Source organism: Epinephelus fuscoguttatus, linkage group LG3, assembly GCF_011397635.1.
Source record: "Epinephelus fuscoguttatus linkage group LG3, E.fuscoguttatus.final_Chr_v1".
Taxonomy (NCBI): Eukaryota; Metazoa; Chordata; class Actinopteri; order Perciformes; family Serranidae; genus Epinephelus; species Epinephelus fuscoguttatus.
In genome coordinates this window covers 14,912,262-14,930,830 of record NC_064754.1, presented here as the reverse complement: position 1 = coordinate 14,930,830, position 18,569 = coordinate 14,912,262, and the positions used below count along the sequence as shown (strand labels likewise).

General features: G+C 41.6%; 1 protein-coding gene across 2 annotated transcripts in view; it reads right to left on the bottom strand.

Moving 5' to 3' along the window:
• Nucleotides 1–18,569, bottom strand: part of kcnq5b (potassium voltage-gated channel, KQT-like subfamily, member 5b) — a 168,348-nt gene that overhangs the window by 19,335 nt on the left and 130,444 nt on the right. For both annotated transcript variants that reach the window (XM_049571783.1, XM_049571784.1), the window contains exons 4-9: nt 15,273–15,448; nt 11,040–11,165; nt 8,148–8,258; nt 6,732–6,827; nt 5,648–5,742; nt 1,172–1,198 (exon numbers count right to left, since the gene is read on the bottom strand). In XM_049571783.1, coding sequence (XP_049427740.1) covers nt 1,172–1,198; nt 5,648–5,742; nt 6,732–6,827; nt 8,148–8,258; nt 11,040–11,165; nt 15,273–15,448 — 631 coding nt within the window. The remainder of the gene's footprint in view (nt 1–1,171; nt 1,199–5,647; nt 5,743–6,731; nt 6,828–8,147; nt 8,259–11,039; nt 11,166–15,272; nt 15,449–18,569) is intronic.

Here is an 18,569-nt window from a genome sequence, read left to right as displayed (position 1 = left end):
GCCTTACAATACGGTTCAGTTTGGGGTTTTTTTCTGTCTCCACTGTGAAAAGTTGTGGATGGTACCAGTGGAACTATTCTATGCAATAAGAGGATCATCAAGTGTTTCCTGTGGGCTCTAGTAACACTTAACCCCTGAGCTTGGCTGAGAAGGACTGAATGCACAAAGCCACTGTTTTTAAATATCCCATGGAGAGAGACTCTCATTGCAGCCTGTTTTATTTTTTTCTGAAAATGTGGGTGTATAACCCTGTTCTGTGGACGATAAACAATGGTGCAGACTGATAAAGGAAGAAATACAGTGAGAGCTGGACGGAGCAGTGAGTGACAACAACGGCACCTATATGAAAGGGTACTGTTTGCAGTGGAAACGCTAGGGTCTAGGTACCATGTCTGAAGGGTTACTTCTGGTTCCAAAGGTACCATACCAGATGTGTTTGGTGGAAACAAGGCTTTAGTGTCCACAAAATCAATATACTCAGGCTCAAAGGAGTACTTCACCTGAAAATGACCAATTGTGTAGCAATTACTCACTGTGTGTTGCCTTGAATACGCGAAGAAAACGTTTTTCTCACAGTAATCAGGGGCTGTGTTTTGTTTTGTTTTTTTTAAAGGCATTTTGCCTTTAATGGATAGGACAGCCAAGTGTGAAGGGGGTAGAGAGAGAGAGAGAGAGAGAGAGAGAGAGAGAGAGAGAGAGAGAGAGAGGGGATGACATGCAGCAAAGGGCCACAGGCTGGACTCGAGCCCGGGCTGCTGCGGCAACAGCCTTGTATATGGGGCGCCTGCTCTACCACTAAGCGACCAACGCCCCTCAGGGGCTGTGTTTAATGACAGTTTATAAACTGTCGAACAGTGTGGTCCCTAATGACTAATTCATAAAAATCTCAAAAATTCAAGGCAACACACTGTGAGTGATTAAAATACAAAAAGGTAATTTCACAGGTAAATGATTCTTTCAAGGAATATAAACATGTCTTTTTTTGTGTTCTTTAAAAAAAGATGCCAACCTTCTAAAATCGTATGTGTCAAGCAGCCACATAAGACCTTTACTTTAATCAAAGCTAAAATTGAGGGGAAAAATGTTACTAAGGAACTATCCAGAACTCTGCCTGACCCCTAAATTACAGAGCTACAACATAACAGAAGACAGTGCAGCAGCAATTACAAACCTTGTGGTCGACTCTCCCTGCTCCTTCCTGCAGTTGGCAGATGAGAAGAAGAAAAAAGATATGTTAGAAAGTATTTTATCATAAAACATCAGTGTCAATTGTGCTTAAAAGACCATACCTATGCTTTTGCATCTTTTAGCCCATTTATTACAAATCCCAAAATTTGACATCAAAACTAAGCATGCTGCTGTGTTTCAGAAATTTGAATGCATTTTTCCCATTGACTTCCGTATATTTTCGTGTATTATAAAACTTAAGTAGCAGACTCTTGAAACTAGATTAAATAATATAACAGTGAACATTCAGTCTGCATTAGCTTTTGTCCAAGTAGCCTACCATTATAGTTAAGAATAAAGACGACTGGTCATTTGGGGTAAAGGTTCTAGTGATACTGAGTATAGCTGGCAATCACCAGAAGAACCACGATATGATATTATCACAATACTTAAGGTCAGTGGCTGAATATAATAGATTTAAAATTGTGTTTCAAATGCACTTTGCTCTAGAGGCCTCTTTTTGTGGGGATAGCCCCACGCTCGTAATGTCAAGTGCCTCGAGCGTGGGAAATCCCTGCTGCAATCTGGCTATTTCCCAAGCACTGTTGTTGTCATCTGCTTGTAGCTGGTAGAAGTTAATGTTTCTTTGGTCACCCTGAGCTAGGTGGATTGACGCCTACAGCGCCTCTGTACCAACCAGCTGCAGGATTTTGTTGTAACTAACTTGATGTCCATGTTAATTGATTACACAACTGAAGTGTTTCAAGCTGCTTTTCAGATACAAGCGTTGTTTGTTTTGACACTGTACAGAAATAGATGGAAGCCAAAGGATGCCTGGCATATAATTATTGAGGAAAAAAAATGACTGCATATGATTTGTAGTAAAAGACCTAAAACCTGCAAACATGGTATGGTCCAGTAAATCAGCATGCCAGAAAGATTGTTGCATTAAAGGCATTGTCAGCAACTGTCACAGAAGATTTGAAGGTAGCAACACTTGAATCAATAATAAGCAGTCCAGGGGAAATAGACCTAAACAAAGAACAGGCTCACTACAAACATGCAGGTCAATGCAGAATCTCCGAGCAAACTAAGGAAGCACTTGCAACAAGAGAAGGTAGTGACTGAGTGACTGATGGTCTTTTCACTTCATCACTTTAAGAAATGTCTTTGTCAGCAAGTACAGTAGCCTATGTGTTTTGTACATAAAGGTCATTATGACTGCATAACTAGGCTACATACTAGATGCCTCACAGATGGTTTTCCTAATATTTCCAGGCTCTGTAGACGGGTTTCTGAAGGACGCCATTGGGACATGTGCAGGCACATGTAGGGTAGAAACCGGAATGAGTGCTCGATTGGGAGATCAACATGAAAATTTGTGTTTTATGCTATAAACTGTACAAATTACAAAACGAATGGTTGGAGGATGTCCCAAAAAGGAACCATCCCAGTTATCTGAGGGTGCAGAGGTAGCCAATATTTAGCCATGTGGTCAGAGCTTTAGATTTAAATAAGGTGATGGTTTGTTTTAAACTGAATCTGACATAGCTTACGTCTAGTGTCACATGTTGACATTACTAATATAATATCCAGAATGAGGAAGCTCTATGCTCTTAACTTGCACCACAGGAGAACAGCAGGAACTTTCTGCATGCTAACCTAACTGTTGCTAACGTCACTTGTGTGCATGTGGTTGGGCTTTTCTGCTTTTAACCTGAGCTGCCGATTGATGGTTTCATTTCTCAGTAGCTGCAAGACCTATCTTTGGATGTGCTGGATTCGTGTTATTACTGCTACTCAAAAGTGGGTCTCATTTTCAGCCTGGGAGTTTCAGGTCTCAGACGAGCCCACTTTAGTTCACAACCTATCATACTGGAGATTTATAATGGTAGTTTTACTATTTAAGGCCCACACAGGAAGTGTTTTGAAGGTTGCTAAACCTTTTTCAAAGTAACTAGCAGCCAGTTGCTAAAATGGACAGGCAGAGGGTGCTTGCTGTTGCTCATCAAGGTAGAAATACGCCCGCCGGGAGCCTGTCAGCACTGCAGACCGTTGGACTAATGGGATGTCGGACCAATGGGCTGATGGACCAATGACATGGACCCCTCTGGATGAGGGTGAGAGGCTGTGAGCAAATAGTTCGTTGGGCATAGGGAAACGGAGCTCTGTGTGGGTAGGTCTACATGAGACCCTAAAAAAAGGGTGGCTCACACACCAGTTTATTCTCCATTGTTCACCAACTGTAAAGTTGTTGTCGTGACCACCACAGAAGGCCCGCCTCTCAAATAATCCGACAGGACAATGGGAAAAAAAGCAGAGGTGATGTGAGCACAGGGGAACAGAGATCTGTGTGGGTACATGAGACCCCAACTATAGGGGTGATCAGGGGGAGTACCACCAGTTGGCCCAGTAGCTTCGCCTCGATGATGGCCGTTTCCAGTCATATTTTAGGATGACACAGGGGCAGTTTGACAATCTGCTGTCTATCGTTGGGCTTGCATAACAAAAATTAATACTAACTACAGTGGTCCTGCCAAGCAGCTGGGCACCACCAGTTTCTCCTGCATTGTTCACCAACTGTAAACCTCTCACATTATCCGATTGGACAATGGTAAAAAAAAAAAAAAAAAAAAAAGCAGAGATGATGTGAGGTGCTTTTCCGCTCTGAGTTGAAGTTTTTTCTACTCAAGGAGTTCAGAGCACTCCGAAGAATGCCAGATGCCTAAAGCGCAGAAACACAAGGCGAGCAGCAAGCTAAAAACAGTGAGCAAAAAGCTTCATTCTTATTAACACCAATAACAAAAAGCCGCCTCCAGCTTCTAAAATGCTTCATGTGTGATCAGGGCCTATGTTTCCTACAGTGCACTACTCTCTACAACCTTTTAGAATCCCATCTCTACAATCCAACTACCTTTTTTGGCAGGACACGCCCTGCATAGCATTCAAGTGCTAGGATTGACAGGTGTCCATGCTCATGCAATGCAAGAGGGTTTATTCTGACCATAGCTGGGAAGCTTTTTCTGTCAGTGCGGGTAATTTAATGAATAAATATTTTATAGAGTCTTGATACATGTTTTGTTTGAAAAAATCTGGAGGCTTTGCCAGGGCTGGAGAGGCAGTCAAAGCAGGTGGGAGGAAAGCCAGGCCCCACAAGCATGTCGGAGGCTCCACATCTAAGGGTGTGTGGACACTGGAGGACAGCTGACAGCGGGCACTCAGCTGAGGGTACAGACCCCTTAGACCTCCTGCCGTCCCTCTGGTTCTCCAACATGCCCTGTGGACCCTGGCTCTCCTCTTACTTGCTATAACTGCCTCTCCAGCTCCTAGTAAATCCTCCAGCATGCCCGACTCTTGACTTTCAGCTGCTTGGCTCCATATGCAGTCTCTAGCATACCCCCCTGACCCAGGCTCTGCTCTGCTTGTCCACCAGAGAACCAAAGGGTGTGCAGTGGGGTCGGTGCCGACAGCTCAGGGCTAAGGCTCCTCTGTCAGCTTTCCCTAAGTGTCCACATACTACTAAATGTGGAGCTGTGGACTTTGTCTTTTTTTCTAAGGATTTCATACCCCTGCTCTCCAAACGCTATGATTCAATGAATAAAGTCTTGTGCTCGAGCCAATCACAGCGCAGTAGGGCAGGACTTGCCAAGAAAAGCAGTGGGATCCATAATAACACGTCTCTGCTGCTAGTAGCTGCCATTTCTCACTGGATATGTGACATGTTAGTTAGCTAGTGCTGATAGAAGTGTACCAAGGTTGGAATGCAGTTAAAAGAGTTTTGGGAATGTGACGATGAGATAAACAAGAAACAGCAATGGTTTCTAGAAAGTCATTGCTAAATCGCAAAAATATGCAAATTAAGACTATATTGAGCCATACTCTACCAAAGCCTCTGACGGACTTAAGTATGTGCACTAAACCTCTAAATTACTCAAGGCATCTGAGGAGAAGCTTGATTGGCTCATTGAGGCCACAAGCGCCATCATAAACAGATACTGAGATAATGCTAAAATTGCTGCCTCAGACCTTCAAAGTGACATCAGTGAATGTTCCTGGCCCATTGAGCACTCAGCTGACTTCAGTCAAATACAGAGAGCCTGACTCAGTGCGAACTCTGCCGAGGGATAAAATGTTCATTTATATAATTGCACCAAAAATTAAGGTTGTTTGGAGATGCCTTAGAAGTCAGCGTGTTTCTGTTTATTCAAGCAAGCGGAGACAAACAGAGCCTGGAAATGATCAGTCTAATTGATGGCTGTGAACCGATTTCATATAAGGAAAAGAAAATTATGAAATCAATGTACATATATTACTTTTTTAAACAAAGAGAGCAACACCGATACAATAAACAATAAGACAGAGCAGAAAAAAAGGTGGAATCATTTTAAAACTTAAAATGTACAGAATTGAAGTACAGGAGAAGACAGCTTGAGTGGCACAGACACCAAATACAGACAACAGCTGCCATAGTTGTACCTACTTTGTAGGGCTGCAGGTATGCAACGCCTTCAAGTGAGGCTTCCAGGTAGCAATGGAAACCGAGTTCTCATCAGCCGCATAACTACGCCAAACACACTGCATGCAGAATACACAAAACCAGGAAGGAGAAAAAGGTACAAAGAGGAGACCCCCCCCCCCCAACCCCAAACAATAAATAAATAAATGGGAAGGATTAAAATATAAATAAATAAATACAACAAAAACAAGGCAGAGGAGGGGTCAGAAGGAGGAGAAAGAAGAGGAAGAGGAGAATAGAAAAGAAAACAAATTAAAAAGCTGATTAGTGAAAACCAAAAAACAGGTGTGGTCTGTGGCTGGCCGGAGGTCAGGCATGGATACATGCCTGTGGGAAGGCAGGAGGCTCTCATAGTGCCGCCAAGTGGCGTCCAGGTAGGGCCTGGTGCTGTCGGTGGAGTAATAACGCCACGCAGCCTGGTACAACATGGGGACAGATGGGATGAAGAGGAGCAGGAGGAGGTAGAGGGAGATGAGAACATAAGATGGGAGAGAAAGGTGGGAGGGGGAAGCAAAAGAGGAGGAAAATGGAGAAGCATGTGGGAGGAAAGTAGGTGAGGGAGCAGAGGAAGAGGAGGAAGCGTGTGGAGAATAACGTGAGGTCGGTACCACTAAAAGTCCGGATGAAACAAAAGGCGTGTGGCTGGAAAAGAAGGAAATGTGTGAAGCAGACAGGGGGAGTGGCAAGAATGGGTCTGTCAAACTGGTGTTTCTGGGTTTAAAAAAGGGAAGGGGCGAAAAAACCTCCCAGAGATGAGAGCGTTTAGTGATAAGTGAGGATGAGGGGGCTGGACAGAGTGAAGCTACATGCTATCTGCTTTTTATTTGGTAGTTTCAGTTTTGGGGGAAAAAGAGAAACTGGAGAATCATAAAACCATGTAAACACATTTAATATTGTGCAAGCCTTCAGCTGATGCTGAGGTGTATTGTTTTGAATAACAGCAACAATTCATGATAACAATATTAATAACAATAATAACAATATTTTCCAGCCTAAAAACATTAATGTGTGTCAAAGAAACAGGAAGAGAGCAGGCTCTCTGCTTTACCTGGATGAGGTAGGCGGCCGGGTTTCTCCTCTTCTCAAAGTGCTTCTGTCTGTGCTGCTCCTGGACCTTCAGGGCAAAGCCTGAGCCCAGAATACCCTGGTGTGATATTATTAGGGTTAAATACTGTATGCATGTGTACAACATGTCAGTGAGCTGCTGAGAAAGATGTGACAACACAAATGAGAACGCCTATTGTGGCTGCATGAAAAATGACATTCTCTCTAATGCTACGGACTTGTGGATAAGGTGGCACTATTTATCTCCAGAGTATATATATGATAGAGTTTATCCATACATCCATCCATTTTCATCTGCTTATCTGGGGTTGGGTCACGGGGGCAGCAGGCCGAGCAAAGCACCCCAGACGTCCCTCTCCCCAGCAACGCTTTCCAGTTCCTCCTGGGGGACCTCAAGGCACTCCCAGGCCAGATGAGATATGTAATCCCTCCAGCGTGTTCTGGGTCTACCCCGGGGCCTCCTACCAGTGGGACGTGCCCGGAATACCTCTAACAGGAGGCGCCCAGGAGACATCCTGATCAGATGCCCGAACTACCTCAACAGACCCCTTTCGACACAAAGGAGCAGCAGCTCTACTCCGAGCTCCCTCCAGAAGTCCAAGCTCCTCACCCTTTCTCTAAGGCTGAGCCCAGACACCCCACGGAAGAAACTCATTTCCACCGCTTGTATCTGCGATCTCATTCTTTCAGTCACTACCCAGAGCTCATGACTATAGGTGAGGGTTGGGACGTAGATGGATCGGTAAATCGAAAGCTTTGCCTTCTGGCTCAGCTCCCTCTTCACCACGACGGATCAGCACAGTGCCCGCATCACTGCAGAAGCCTCGCCAAACCGCCGATCCATCTCACGCTCCTTTCTACCCTCACTTGTGAAAAGGACCCTGAGGTACTTGAACTCCCTCTCTTGGGGCAGTAACGATCGAGTTTAGTACTGGGTTAATTGTGAAGCCTAATATAGTCTCGCCAAAACATATTGTGTGTATCCATGAAGCTAGCCAATTTCTGGAATACTTTGGAAACTGTATTGTTTAATATTTATGTTTACATCAGCTGTTCCCCTTGTTCTTTGCTTTGTTGCTGGTGTATTGCAACAACTGTCAAAGTTAGTTGAGTTACTTCAACCCTCATATAAAAACCCTGTCACATATAAAGTGAAAGAAAAGTAAATGTCAACTTTTCTAAATTTTAAATTAATATTTTTTTACTACCCTTAAGATAAACCTCACAGGCCTGCAATCAAATTTTAGGCAAAAAAAATACAAAAATAAAGTGGCACACTTGCTGTGTAAATAACCTGCCTGCAGCCAATTAAACCTTCAAACTCATGTGTCAGAAGAGCACTGAAAAATCTGACAAAAAATACATAAATAAAGGATCTCCTCTAAGAATACAGACTTACAGCTGGCAAAGCAAAGAAGGAGATGCCAAGGAGGGCAAACCCTGCGGACAGCATCCGTCCTGTCCATGTCTTTGGTGTCTTGTCTCCGTAACCAATGGTTGTCAGCGTGATCTGTGGGAAACAAATGAGTCATGTTCAGGTCCTGAATGATGCTCATGTTGAGGCTCTGGTAATTTATACAAATCAGAGAAATTTCCAGGTGATGTTACACTTATTTGAAGAATTCATTCACAACTTGGCAACCCAAGCTGTCGATAATGGCTTACAGAATTGGTATACGTCTTATTATTAACATACAAAGCCATTATTAAGCCGAATAAAGGGCACCTTATTAAGGTGTTTTTACTCGTCATTTTTCACTGTTGCATGAGAAAAAAATACCGGGATGTTCTAGTGCATCCATTCACATTTTGCAGTACGCAAGGCACTATGCTTTTCTGGCTAGTCTGACCCACAATCGTTTGCACAGCAGAGGATACATCACATCGACTGAGCTGCAGACAGACGACAGCTCATTGACAGCCGACAACAGCCGCAATGACAGATGACGGCGCGTTCAAGTGACTGATGACCAGTCAAATATATAGTAATTGGCAGGAATATAAATGGTTTAAATCAGCAAAATAATCAAGATAACCTACAATAAAGGGACATAACTTTGAAACTAGTGATCGAGATGTTTTGACTTTATTCTTTTCACTTTTGACCTATGTTTTTACATAGTGTTTCTGATTAGAACAAATGAGTTATAATGAGTCTGTCTAACCAAACATTTTCAGTTATTTTTCTTCTGAGTTACACGTCTTTTGGTGTGTATGACTGTGCAATATTTGCATGTTTTTTCTTTTGCATACTGCTCGACCTTGCCACATAGAGGCATGATTTGCAATGATACCTTCAGGCACTGCAGTGCGAGTGATTAGACCTGTGTGGAGCGAGCCTGTACGGCCTTGGTTTCAAGAACAGCGATGAAAGCCTGAGGCGGAATGTTTCTGAAGGTTTCTGAAGCACAGTATGTGCGTTCTTGTTATTGTTTACGTGTGAAGACCTACTTCAATCTATAAAGATGATGTGTGAAGACACACTGAGGGGCCATTTTGAAAATGTTATACGTTTAAGTGGCTGCGATGAAGCAAAGAGCGGACTAAGATAAGAAAAAAGAAGAAACAGAGTTAATTGTGATGATGATTCATAGTGATGGCACTTAGCACACCAAAATCTGACCAGTGAAGAGAGCCTCTTACATGTGTTCGGCTGAATAGGAGCATTAATGTGGCGTATTCATTATTTAATGACAGGACCAAATAAACCTGGCTGTGAACCGGAGCTGGCACCGCTTTTATAACTCCCTGCTCGCCTCCAGGACTCTGCTTGTCTGCTTGTTTTATCTGTCTCTCCATCTATACATACTGTATATCCACCTATCCACCTATCTATCTGTCTCTCTGTTTTGGCAGACAGATCAGTCTGGATTATCTTTCATTCAGGCTCTGCTTGCCCTGCATGACAAAGACGGCTGCAGCCATTTGGCATCATTATGATTTTTTGAGCTGGTATGAAAATGGTGGTTAATGGAGCCACACAGAGCTAATGTTTATGGAGGAGCTGTCAATGCTCAGAGGCAATGACAAACTGCAGAAAATAATAGCCTCCAATGCAGGTTACATTTAAGTGAAGAGGTAACAGTGCTGACGTATCAAAGGGGTTTACTTGTGGGAATGGTTGTGACAAGGAATCAAAACTCTGTTGGAAATAAAAAGAATATTTTAAAATGGCCTTTGTTCCACCCTAAATTGTCTAGTGATTGTTCCCTGGTGTGTTTTTTTGTGGGTCCTCAGTGGCCTGTATTTGTTCTTTGTTTTATTTAAATTTTTTATTGCTTTGTTTTAATTGTTACATGGCTTTTGTTGTTATTGATTGCATGTTTTATGGTTTTATTGTTTCACTGTACTTTTTAAAGCATTTTTTTCCATGAGAGGTGCTATATTGAAAATAAATGTATTATTATTATTATTATTTTTATTATAACATCATTTGAAAAGAATAATTATGTAATCTTATTTAAAAATCATAAATTGATTTAAATTAATTTGTATTGATTGATTTTTTTTATAATTTTAAAATAAGATGGTTAACAAATATTAATCATCATTGTCATTGTGTATTAAATTTTTTGTTTTTTTTAATTTTGTTTCTTTTTTTATTTTATTCTGTTATATTTATTTATTTTTGCTGTCTTATTTTATTTTTTTTACCTAAACATAGTAGAGAATGAGTATCTTTTGAGCATATACTAAGTAAACATGATAGGTATAACACGCTTCTGCTTTAGCCTTCACCTTTTTGGTCGACTTTCTGTTTTCCTTTTGTTTTTCATTTTAATCTAATTCCTTGGTGTTATTTATTCTTTTTTATGTGCATTCCTTTTTCGACTATTATTACTACTACTACTACTAAGAAGTGTAACTTTGAAATGTCCTGTTGCCCAAGAAACCAGGCTGTGACTGTGAGAATAAATCAATTCAGAAATACAACATACAGCTATAGATAGCCTTGACAAGCCTGTACACGGTGTCTGCCAGCCGTCTACACAACCCATCCAGGTCACAGTCTGTTTGTCCCCTTGCCATTGGGAAAGAGATATAAATCCATCAAAGTCTGAATAAACACACTGAAGACGAGTGGATGCCTCTGTCACTCCCCACCCTCCAATATCTGTTGAGGACTGTAAACTATAATTTTGTTGTGAGGCTACAGTGACAGTAAAATGTGTGATGTCGTATAGAGGAGGTGGAATGAAAGCTTGTCTGGCAAGTGTTGAAATCATCATTCCCATTTTGAGTTTTCACTGAATCCTGGCAAACAGAGCTGGAGACATTCTTCCAAACTCACCGTGCCCCACCACAGAGCATCAGCGTAAGTCGCAAAGTCCTTGTTGAACTTGTTCTCCACAAGGTAGACGAGGAACGAAGAGAAGATGAGAACCAGGAAGCCAATGTACCAGGCAGTTACCAGCTCCTGCAGACAGAGGTCAAAGGTTAGAGAGTGCATGTGGGAAAAAAAAGAGAACTGAGTTAATGCACAACCACTCTGGCATATGAGCATTCACAGCTGATCAAACTAAATTGGTTTTTCTATGAACTCTGAGGACAAAACGTTCTGTGTGATAGAATGACCAGGTGATGCCAGCAAAAGTTGTTTTAAATCACTGCAGATTATTTTGTCAAATTCAAGTCCTGTCCCTTCTAGCTGTTACAGTTGGGTGCGAGCTTTTCATAGAAACCCTAATACCAAAGTGCACAAAAGCAGGTACATATGTTGTTGCTGTTATCAGGCCAGTACTTCCCAGCATTTTTCATCTGATTAATACCACCTCCAGCAGGCCAAACAGCGAACTCTGACAACAACGCAGATGTAGATGAAGATTCTACTCATTCTAAAATGATTAGTAAGAGGATATTGCCATGGGTCTGAGTCCCAGTCCTGACCACCAACATACACAGCCCTCCAGTAGCTGATGCTGACTACCCTGGACTGGCTCCCACTGCACTGCACTCTGAAAATGCACCAATCTCCAGCTCAGACTCCACTGTTATGTCCAGAGCTGCCAAGCGTCACGCTTTGAGTGTGACAGTCATGCAATTTGACCCATTCTCACACCACACGCCACACTTGACATTTCTCACGCTTATATTTCCCCATTCAATACTCTATATTTATTTTTTTAATGATAATAAACTTTGGTCCTCGCGGCTTGCCGTAGTTCAAGTAACTCTGATTGACTGACCGAGATAACCAATCCCAGACCAATCCATCAGTCCTCTGTGCCTAAATCTAACCAACCACGGAAGGCACCACGCAATATAAACCAATCAGAAGCAACATAAGGCAGGTCTTGGCGTCTCTAACTTTCTTTCATACACAACAGCGCCGACATTTAAAACCCACTCGACGTTCTCCTGCTTGCTAGAAGACGGACGGTAGGTAACTACCCAATTTTGTTCACTGTTGATTCGCTGTTTCTCCTTGAGTTTCCTAGTTAATATGTACTGTTTTAAGGCTGCTCTAAGTCTATCATTGTCCTGTATTTGTTGCAGAGCTTTGTAACATTTATTTGCCTCTTCTCTTGGCCAGTTCACACTTGAAAAAGAGACTCTAACGTTAGTCTCAATGTGTGTGTGTGTGTGTGTGTGTGTGTGTGTGTGTGTGTGTGTGTGTGTCAGAGTTACAGACTTGTAAATATCAATTTAGACCCCCCTAAAGCAGTGTTATCTACAACATCTTTCACGATTCACTATCTAAGTAAGTAAAATTTAAATCAGATGGTTTTGGTGAGTTTTATTTTGTTTAAGTTGAGAGTGAATAAAGTGTGTTTTCTAAGTTAAAAAGGCAATTATGCTAACAGTAGTCAAGGTATGGTGAAAGACACTTGGATTGGATGGTTATAGTGTTCTGTTTAATAAGGAAAATAGGGGTAAGAACAGGCCAAAACTACATTTCCAAACTAGTGAGTGTGGCACACTTCATGACCCTACTGACCTGTGTTGTCACCATGATTATCAACAGCAATCACATTTCCTTTCAGTCTGATGACCATGGCAAACAGTTCAATGTCCTTTCTATTCTTTCACTTTCTAGGTATTTGATTCAAAGTGTCGATGCATTCAAATAAAGAAAAGAAAAATGCTTTGCGACTATTTTTATAGTATTATATATTTATAGTGGAAGACAGATCTCAAAACCAAAACTATCTACATGGCTACATACAACCAGAAGCCACAACATATATGAACTGAATCTTTAAGCCAGTTCAGCTGTGTGTGATCTTCTTTTACTTCTGGCTGCATAATTGGTTTGCGGTAATTTTTCACTCAGTATAAACAAGAAAGAATGGCCTGGTGAGAAAACTTTCATAAATCATCTGCAGTGGCCCAAAAAGCCCTTTATATAATCCCTTACAAAACACATCCTCCCTTTCATTTAAAATGTGATGGGGACTATTCAGTCTGAATGTTCAACTTTGTTAAAAGCGAAGAACTGTGTCAGCAACAATGACCTGTCGTGGCTTCTGCATCTGCGGGGGTCATACTAATCTAACCGAGAAGTAAAAAGAAGTTTTCAGTGGATTTGTGTGGGCTGATCGAGGTGGAGCACGGAGAGATGAGAATGAGTCAAGGTACGAAATGCCTGAAAAGAATAAGTCAGGGAGTTGAATAGTTCAAGTTCTAAAACACTATCTATTTTCAGTAACTGTCTTTATTAAGTTTTATAACGTTTGATAATTTAATATAAACGATATGAATGCTTTCACAGAGTGACACAAAGAAAGTCAATATGGATATAGTATGAATTATATACATACATTTCCCAGTTTTAAATGTGTCTCTCAGTGTTAATTGATCATTTATCTCTTGTTATGCCAAATATATATATGTCAGAAAAATCTGAACTGGGGTATTTTTTACATCAAAATCCCTCACTTTTTTCTTTCTGTGAAACCAGGTACAACAGTTTCAGATGTTCAATGACTCATCCTGCACTCAGGTGTGTTTACCAAAGTCCATCAGATCCAGTCCAAATCAAATGAGACTTTTGGCGACCAGCTAGCCACACCGGTCATATAAAACCACACTTCACTGTTTGTGGGTTGTAGTCGCTACAGAGCAGTATGGAGAGAGAGGAGGAGGTGTGAGTCTGGATATCAGTGGGCTAAACCTTTGCTTTCATTTCCAAAGCAGTGTGGCGGAGGTCTAATCCCTTCATCTCTCCTTCTACCTCCTGCTGGTCAAACAGTGAGGGATGTGTGTGTGGAGCCAACAGTATATTATAAAATTATATATAATATTTATCATGTAGTTTGATACAATTAGTGCTGCGCCTGAATCAGTCGACCCTGGACTTCTTGACTGATGATTCCAGTCATTGACCTATCAGGGTTAATCCTAGACTACAAAAAATGAGCATAGTGTTAGTTCAGGCAGGACATGATGTCAAGCTCAGCTCACATCCCAGCTACATCAGCTGATCTCAAACAGCCCGATCTACTGATGGAGCATCTGATTGATGAAAGGGAGTCAGCTGATAGATCACATGATTCCTTTCTATGCAACCAATTGGCGAATCTCATTCAGGGCACCCTATTTAATCTGCTCTGGCCTGCCTACTATTGCTGCTTCTTTTCATGCTGTGTCTGACTTATCAGTGTCATTTCTGTTTGTCATTGATGCTGCTTTGCTCTGTACATGGGGCGGTCTTTGCTGCTGCTCTCTCTGCCTTAGGCTTTCCATGTAGGCGCATGGAAGGGCAGAGAGGTCCCAGAACAGAGACATACAAGCAAACAATCAAATTGCAAACAGTTTTCAAAGTGGTCCTGACTGAACTGGTTTTCATGACAATACTCAAATGCACATCCTAGAAACAAATCATTACTGTCCATTAGCGGGGCAGTATATTGGTTCATACAGAATACTGGTGTTTATTTTTCTTATGATATGAATTTTTCATATACTCCAATACCAGTGAGTATGTAGTGTACACAACATTGGGAACACCACGTGGCGGAACATAGCGCCACAGGACATTGTTTGACAGGGGACTGTTTTGCAGTTGCACTAAACAAGTATGTGAGGGCACAACGGCGTGTTGAGTGGTGAAGATGGATAAAAACAGTGAAAGTTCCGAAACTGAAGTTCCAGAACGAGAACATGACACAGAAGAATTGTACCGAAAAGAGGAGCCATGTCTGTTGTTTGGAAGTTCTTTGGCTTTAAAAAAACCCGACGTCGATCAAACAACAATTCTCTGCAAATGTTGTAGAGCTAAAGTTGTAGCCGCAAGAGGCAAAGTCCATCGATATAATTTTGAAAAATACCGTGATATAAATTTTTGGTCATACCGCCCAGCACTACTGTCCATGTAAGCTCACTGTACTATATCTATGGTACATACTGTATGGGGCAGCACATGGTTTAGTGAGTTCAGGATGTCACACTGGAAGTCACAAAGTCAAGGCCCTATGTAAATCATAAGCCGAAAGCTCATCACCTCTGAGACATCTTGTTCTATTGGTAACAACAGCAACAGCAGGTGTGTATATGCATTGACTGTTCATGTGTGCCAGCCCACCTTGCTGTGTGCGTAGACCACAGAGCCCAGCAGCTTCCAGGTGCCTCCTCTTCGATCCATTCGTACCATGCGTAGAATCTGCAGGAAACGCAGGCTCCGCAGGACCGAGGTGGCAAAGATATTTCCCTGGCTACCAGCCGACACCACCGCCACCGACGCTATCAGCACTATGATGTCTGGAGGTAAGAGATGAAACACACACAAGGGCTCACATAAATAAAATCAGCATAACTCATTACTCACTATGACTCAGCCATGGAAAAAATATACAGTATATGTGGCAGAATGTTCACACATTTAAGTGTTATACATTTCCAATATTTAACTTAATCTATTTACCAAACGTGACAACGTCATGACGGCTGGTATTGTTTTCACCTTGTCAGTCTGTATGTGTGTTTCATCATGGAAAAATGTGGTCATGGAGACACCTACTGTAGCAGGAACGACCACAGAAGCCATTTTAAGACCATTGCCAGGTGTATATATATATATAGTCGAGATCACAATGAAGGCTGACATTGAAGATAGGAGTGGTTCAAAAAAGGGACACTGAAGTAGGGGGGTAAGAAGAAGGGAAGGAGCCATTGCCCCCCACATTACCCCCTGGCCCTATTCATTTTAATGCTGCATTCAAAATGGAACTTGTGAGCTCGTGTTTACAACATGGGAAGTCGAGCACATGAAGTCATAAACTTTGAGCTTGCAGAATATTTCCACTTTTAGAGCTGTGAAGACCACAACAGAGGAACTGTTCATATGGACTCTTCATGTGAACATGGTAAACACGACCCCATTTGAACATACAGTTAGCTGTCCCTGTATCGGATCTGGAGCGACCCCACTGAAGGAAGGTCTCCTCTTTATTATACTTGTTGATGAACACTGGTGTAATTCAGGTTAGCTGAGTTCATTAAATGAGCAATTGAGCAAATGATGATTTGTTTAAAACGTGAGATGCAAAATCAACATTTGTATCATCCAAATACACCCAAACTGAAGCTCTATGAATAGATTACACACACTTATGTACACAGGAACAAAAAGAAATAGAGTAGACTTGTCACAGAAGCTGAAAAATGTTCACCCCGATAGCTTAAAAGTCCATCTTAAAGGCAAATATATCTCACTAATATTGATCCTAATGTGAAACTGTCCCTTTAAACAGGCAGGCAGGATGGCTCATCCAAGCCTGGAGGTCAGAATATCTGGGACTGGCTTGATGTCTATCATGTTGCTGCAATAACAGCAACACACTGTTGTCACCTTACTCTCGCCCCTCAGTGAGACAAATTAACCCAACAAAGGCTCCATATTACTGGAGCTGACATAATCTGCCACGGGCATCAACAGCACAATAATATACTGCGGTGTGTACTCTTCCTATATACACTATATGTTTATATAAGTTGCTTGGATACCATATTAATCTGCTGTGGACACAAAGAGGACAGTGGGGAGGAGGGGACGAACTAAAGTACTGATCTGTGATGAACACATTTTTATTTTTATTTTTTGCATTGTATTTCTGAAATTATTAAAATCTCTGCACTGCATGTCACTGAGTCTCTTATGGTCTAGTTTCAGATTTGCTTCTCATAAACGCAGGAAAGCTGTACTGGTGTATGTGCTGCAAATAGTGACTGACAAACATCAACAAACAAGAAACAGAAGGACAGACACAGATTTGACACAATACAATCTCCTATGTTTCAAAAAAAAAAAAAAATCTCCTATTTCCCACTTTGCAAACAGATCTTCCATTTCAGTGATGCTCCATGTGAAACTTTTCCCTTAAGTAGTGTTATTTAGTGTACTGTGTGCAAGACAGTTTTTTTTCCTCATATAGAACCATCCCGTCAGCTCCTGTCCTTCTACCGAACCCGTTTCGTGAGAGAAAGTGCTGACCAAGGTGTGTCTAATGGCTTCCCTTAACAGAAAAAAACACGAACCAGTTGAGCCATAGTGGAGATATGGAAAAGGGGAAAAGTCAGCAGCAGCAGCACCATGAAAAATACATTAATGACACCCAGGAGGTGACCGTCTCCGGCGCACCCACAGGGTTGCAGCAGGTTCACTCCCTTTGAAGGTGCAGAGAGAAAAAAACACGAGGAAAGTGAATGACAGGAGGATGAATGTGTGTGTGTGTGTGTGTGTGTGTGTGTGTGTGTGTGTGTGTATGAATTTAAGTATCAGTGTGTGTGGTCATGGTGTGTACCGATGTCAGTGAAAGCATCTGCAAACCACCTCCTTCGCTTTCTGACTCTATAACTGACAGCCATAAGGTTCAAGAACACTATAATTTTCATTAAGAGAAAATTGCTTGCTTTTTTACGTCATGACTTCAATGTGCACACAGCACCAGCTTCAGGTAGCCAGCTGGGAACAGCTGCAATAAATGTAAAGTAATGGGAGTAAAGTAAATTTTCCACATATGTATAAAGCACTAAAGTACTATAAGTAAGTTATTTGAACAGCTTGTGTAAAAGAATGATTCTGTCCCAAGATTTTTGATGCATGTAAGTGGTTGATCACTGTAATCATGATCACTACAAGTCGTTTCCACTGCATGCAGAAGTGGGACAGTTCTTAAATGGTTCAGGTCCGATTTAACTGGCAAGCAATTTTATGTGGCCATGGATGAACACTCCTCTGATAAAGGTAACCTTACATGTGGTGTCCTGCAGGGCTCTATTTTAGGCCTAGTTCTCTTCAATCTGTAAAAACTTCCACTCTGAAATATTATTAGAGATCACAACATCCATTTTCATGATTACACAAACAATACTCAACTATATATCTCTGTAAATTTAAACGACTATAGTTTGTTCAATAACCTGACTGTATGTGTATCTGACACAAGTTTGTGGATGGATCAGAACTTCTGACAGTTAAACCAAGAAAAGACTGAGCTTCTTGTTTTTGGAGAAAAAGCCGAAAGAGAAAACATGTTTGACCACCTAAATTTATTTACACTGAACACCAATTTTAAAATTATTTTATTGGTTTTTAACCACTGAATGGCCTTGCCGCAACTTATCTGTCTGACATGGTCAAAATATTTGTGCCTGCTAGGTCCTTGAGATCCTCAAACTCAAACCTCTTGATTGTTCCAGATGTCAGAACCAAAAGGCACAGAGAGGCAGCCTTTGTTAATTATGTCCCTGACCATCTGTCTTGCATCTCTCGCTGTCTCTGTCTCTTTCTCTGTCTCTCTCTCTCTCTGTCTCTCTTTCTGTCTCATTGTGTCATACGGATTACTGTTAATTTGTTATGCTGATCTGTTCTGTACGACAT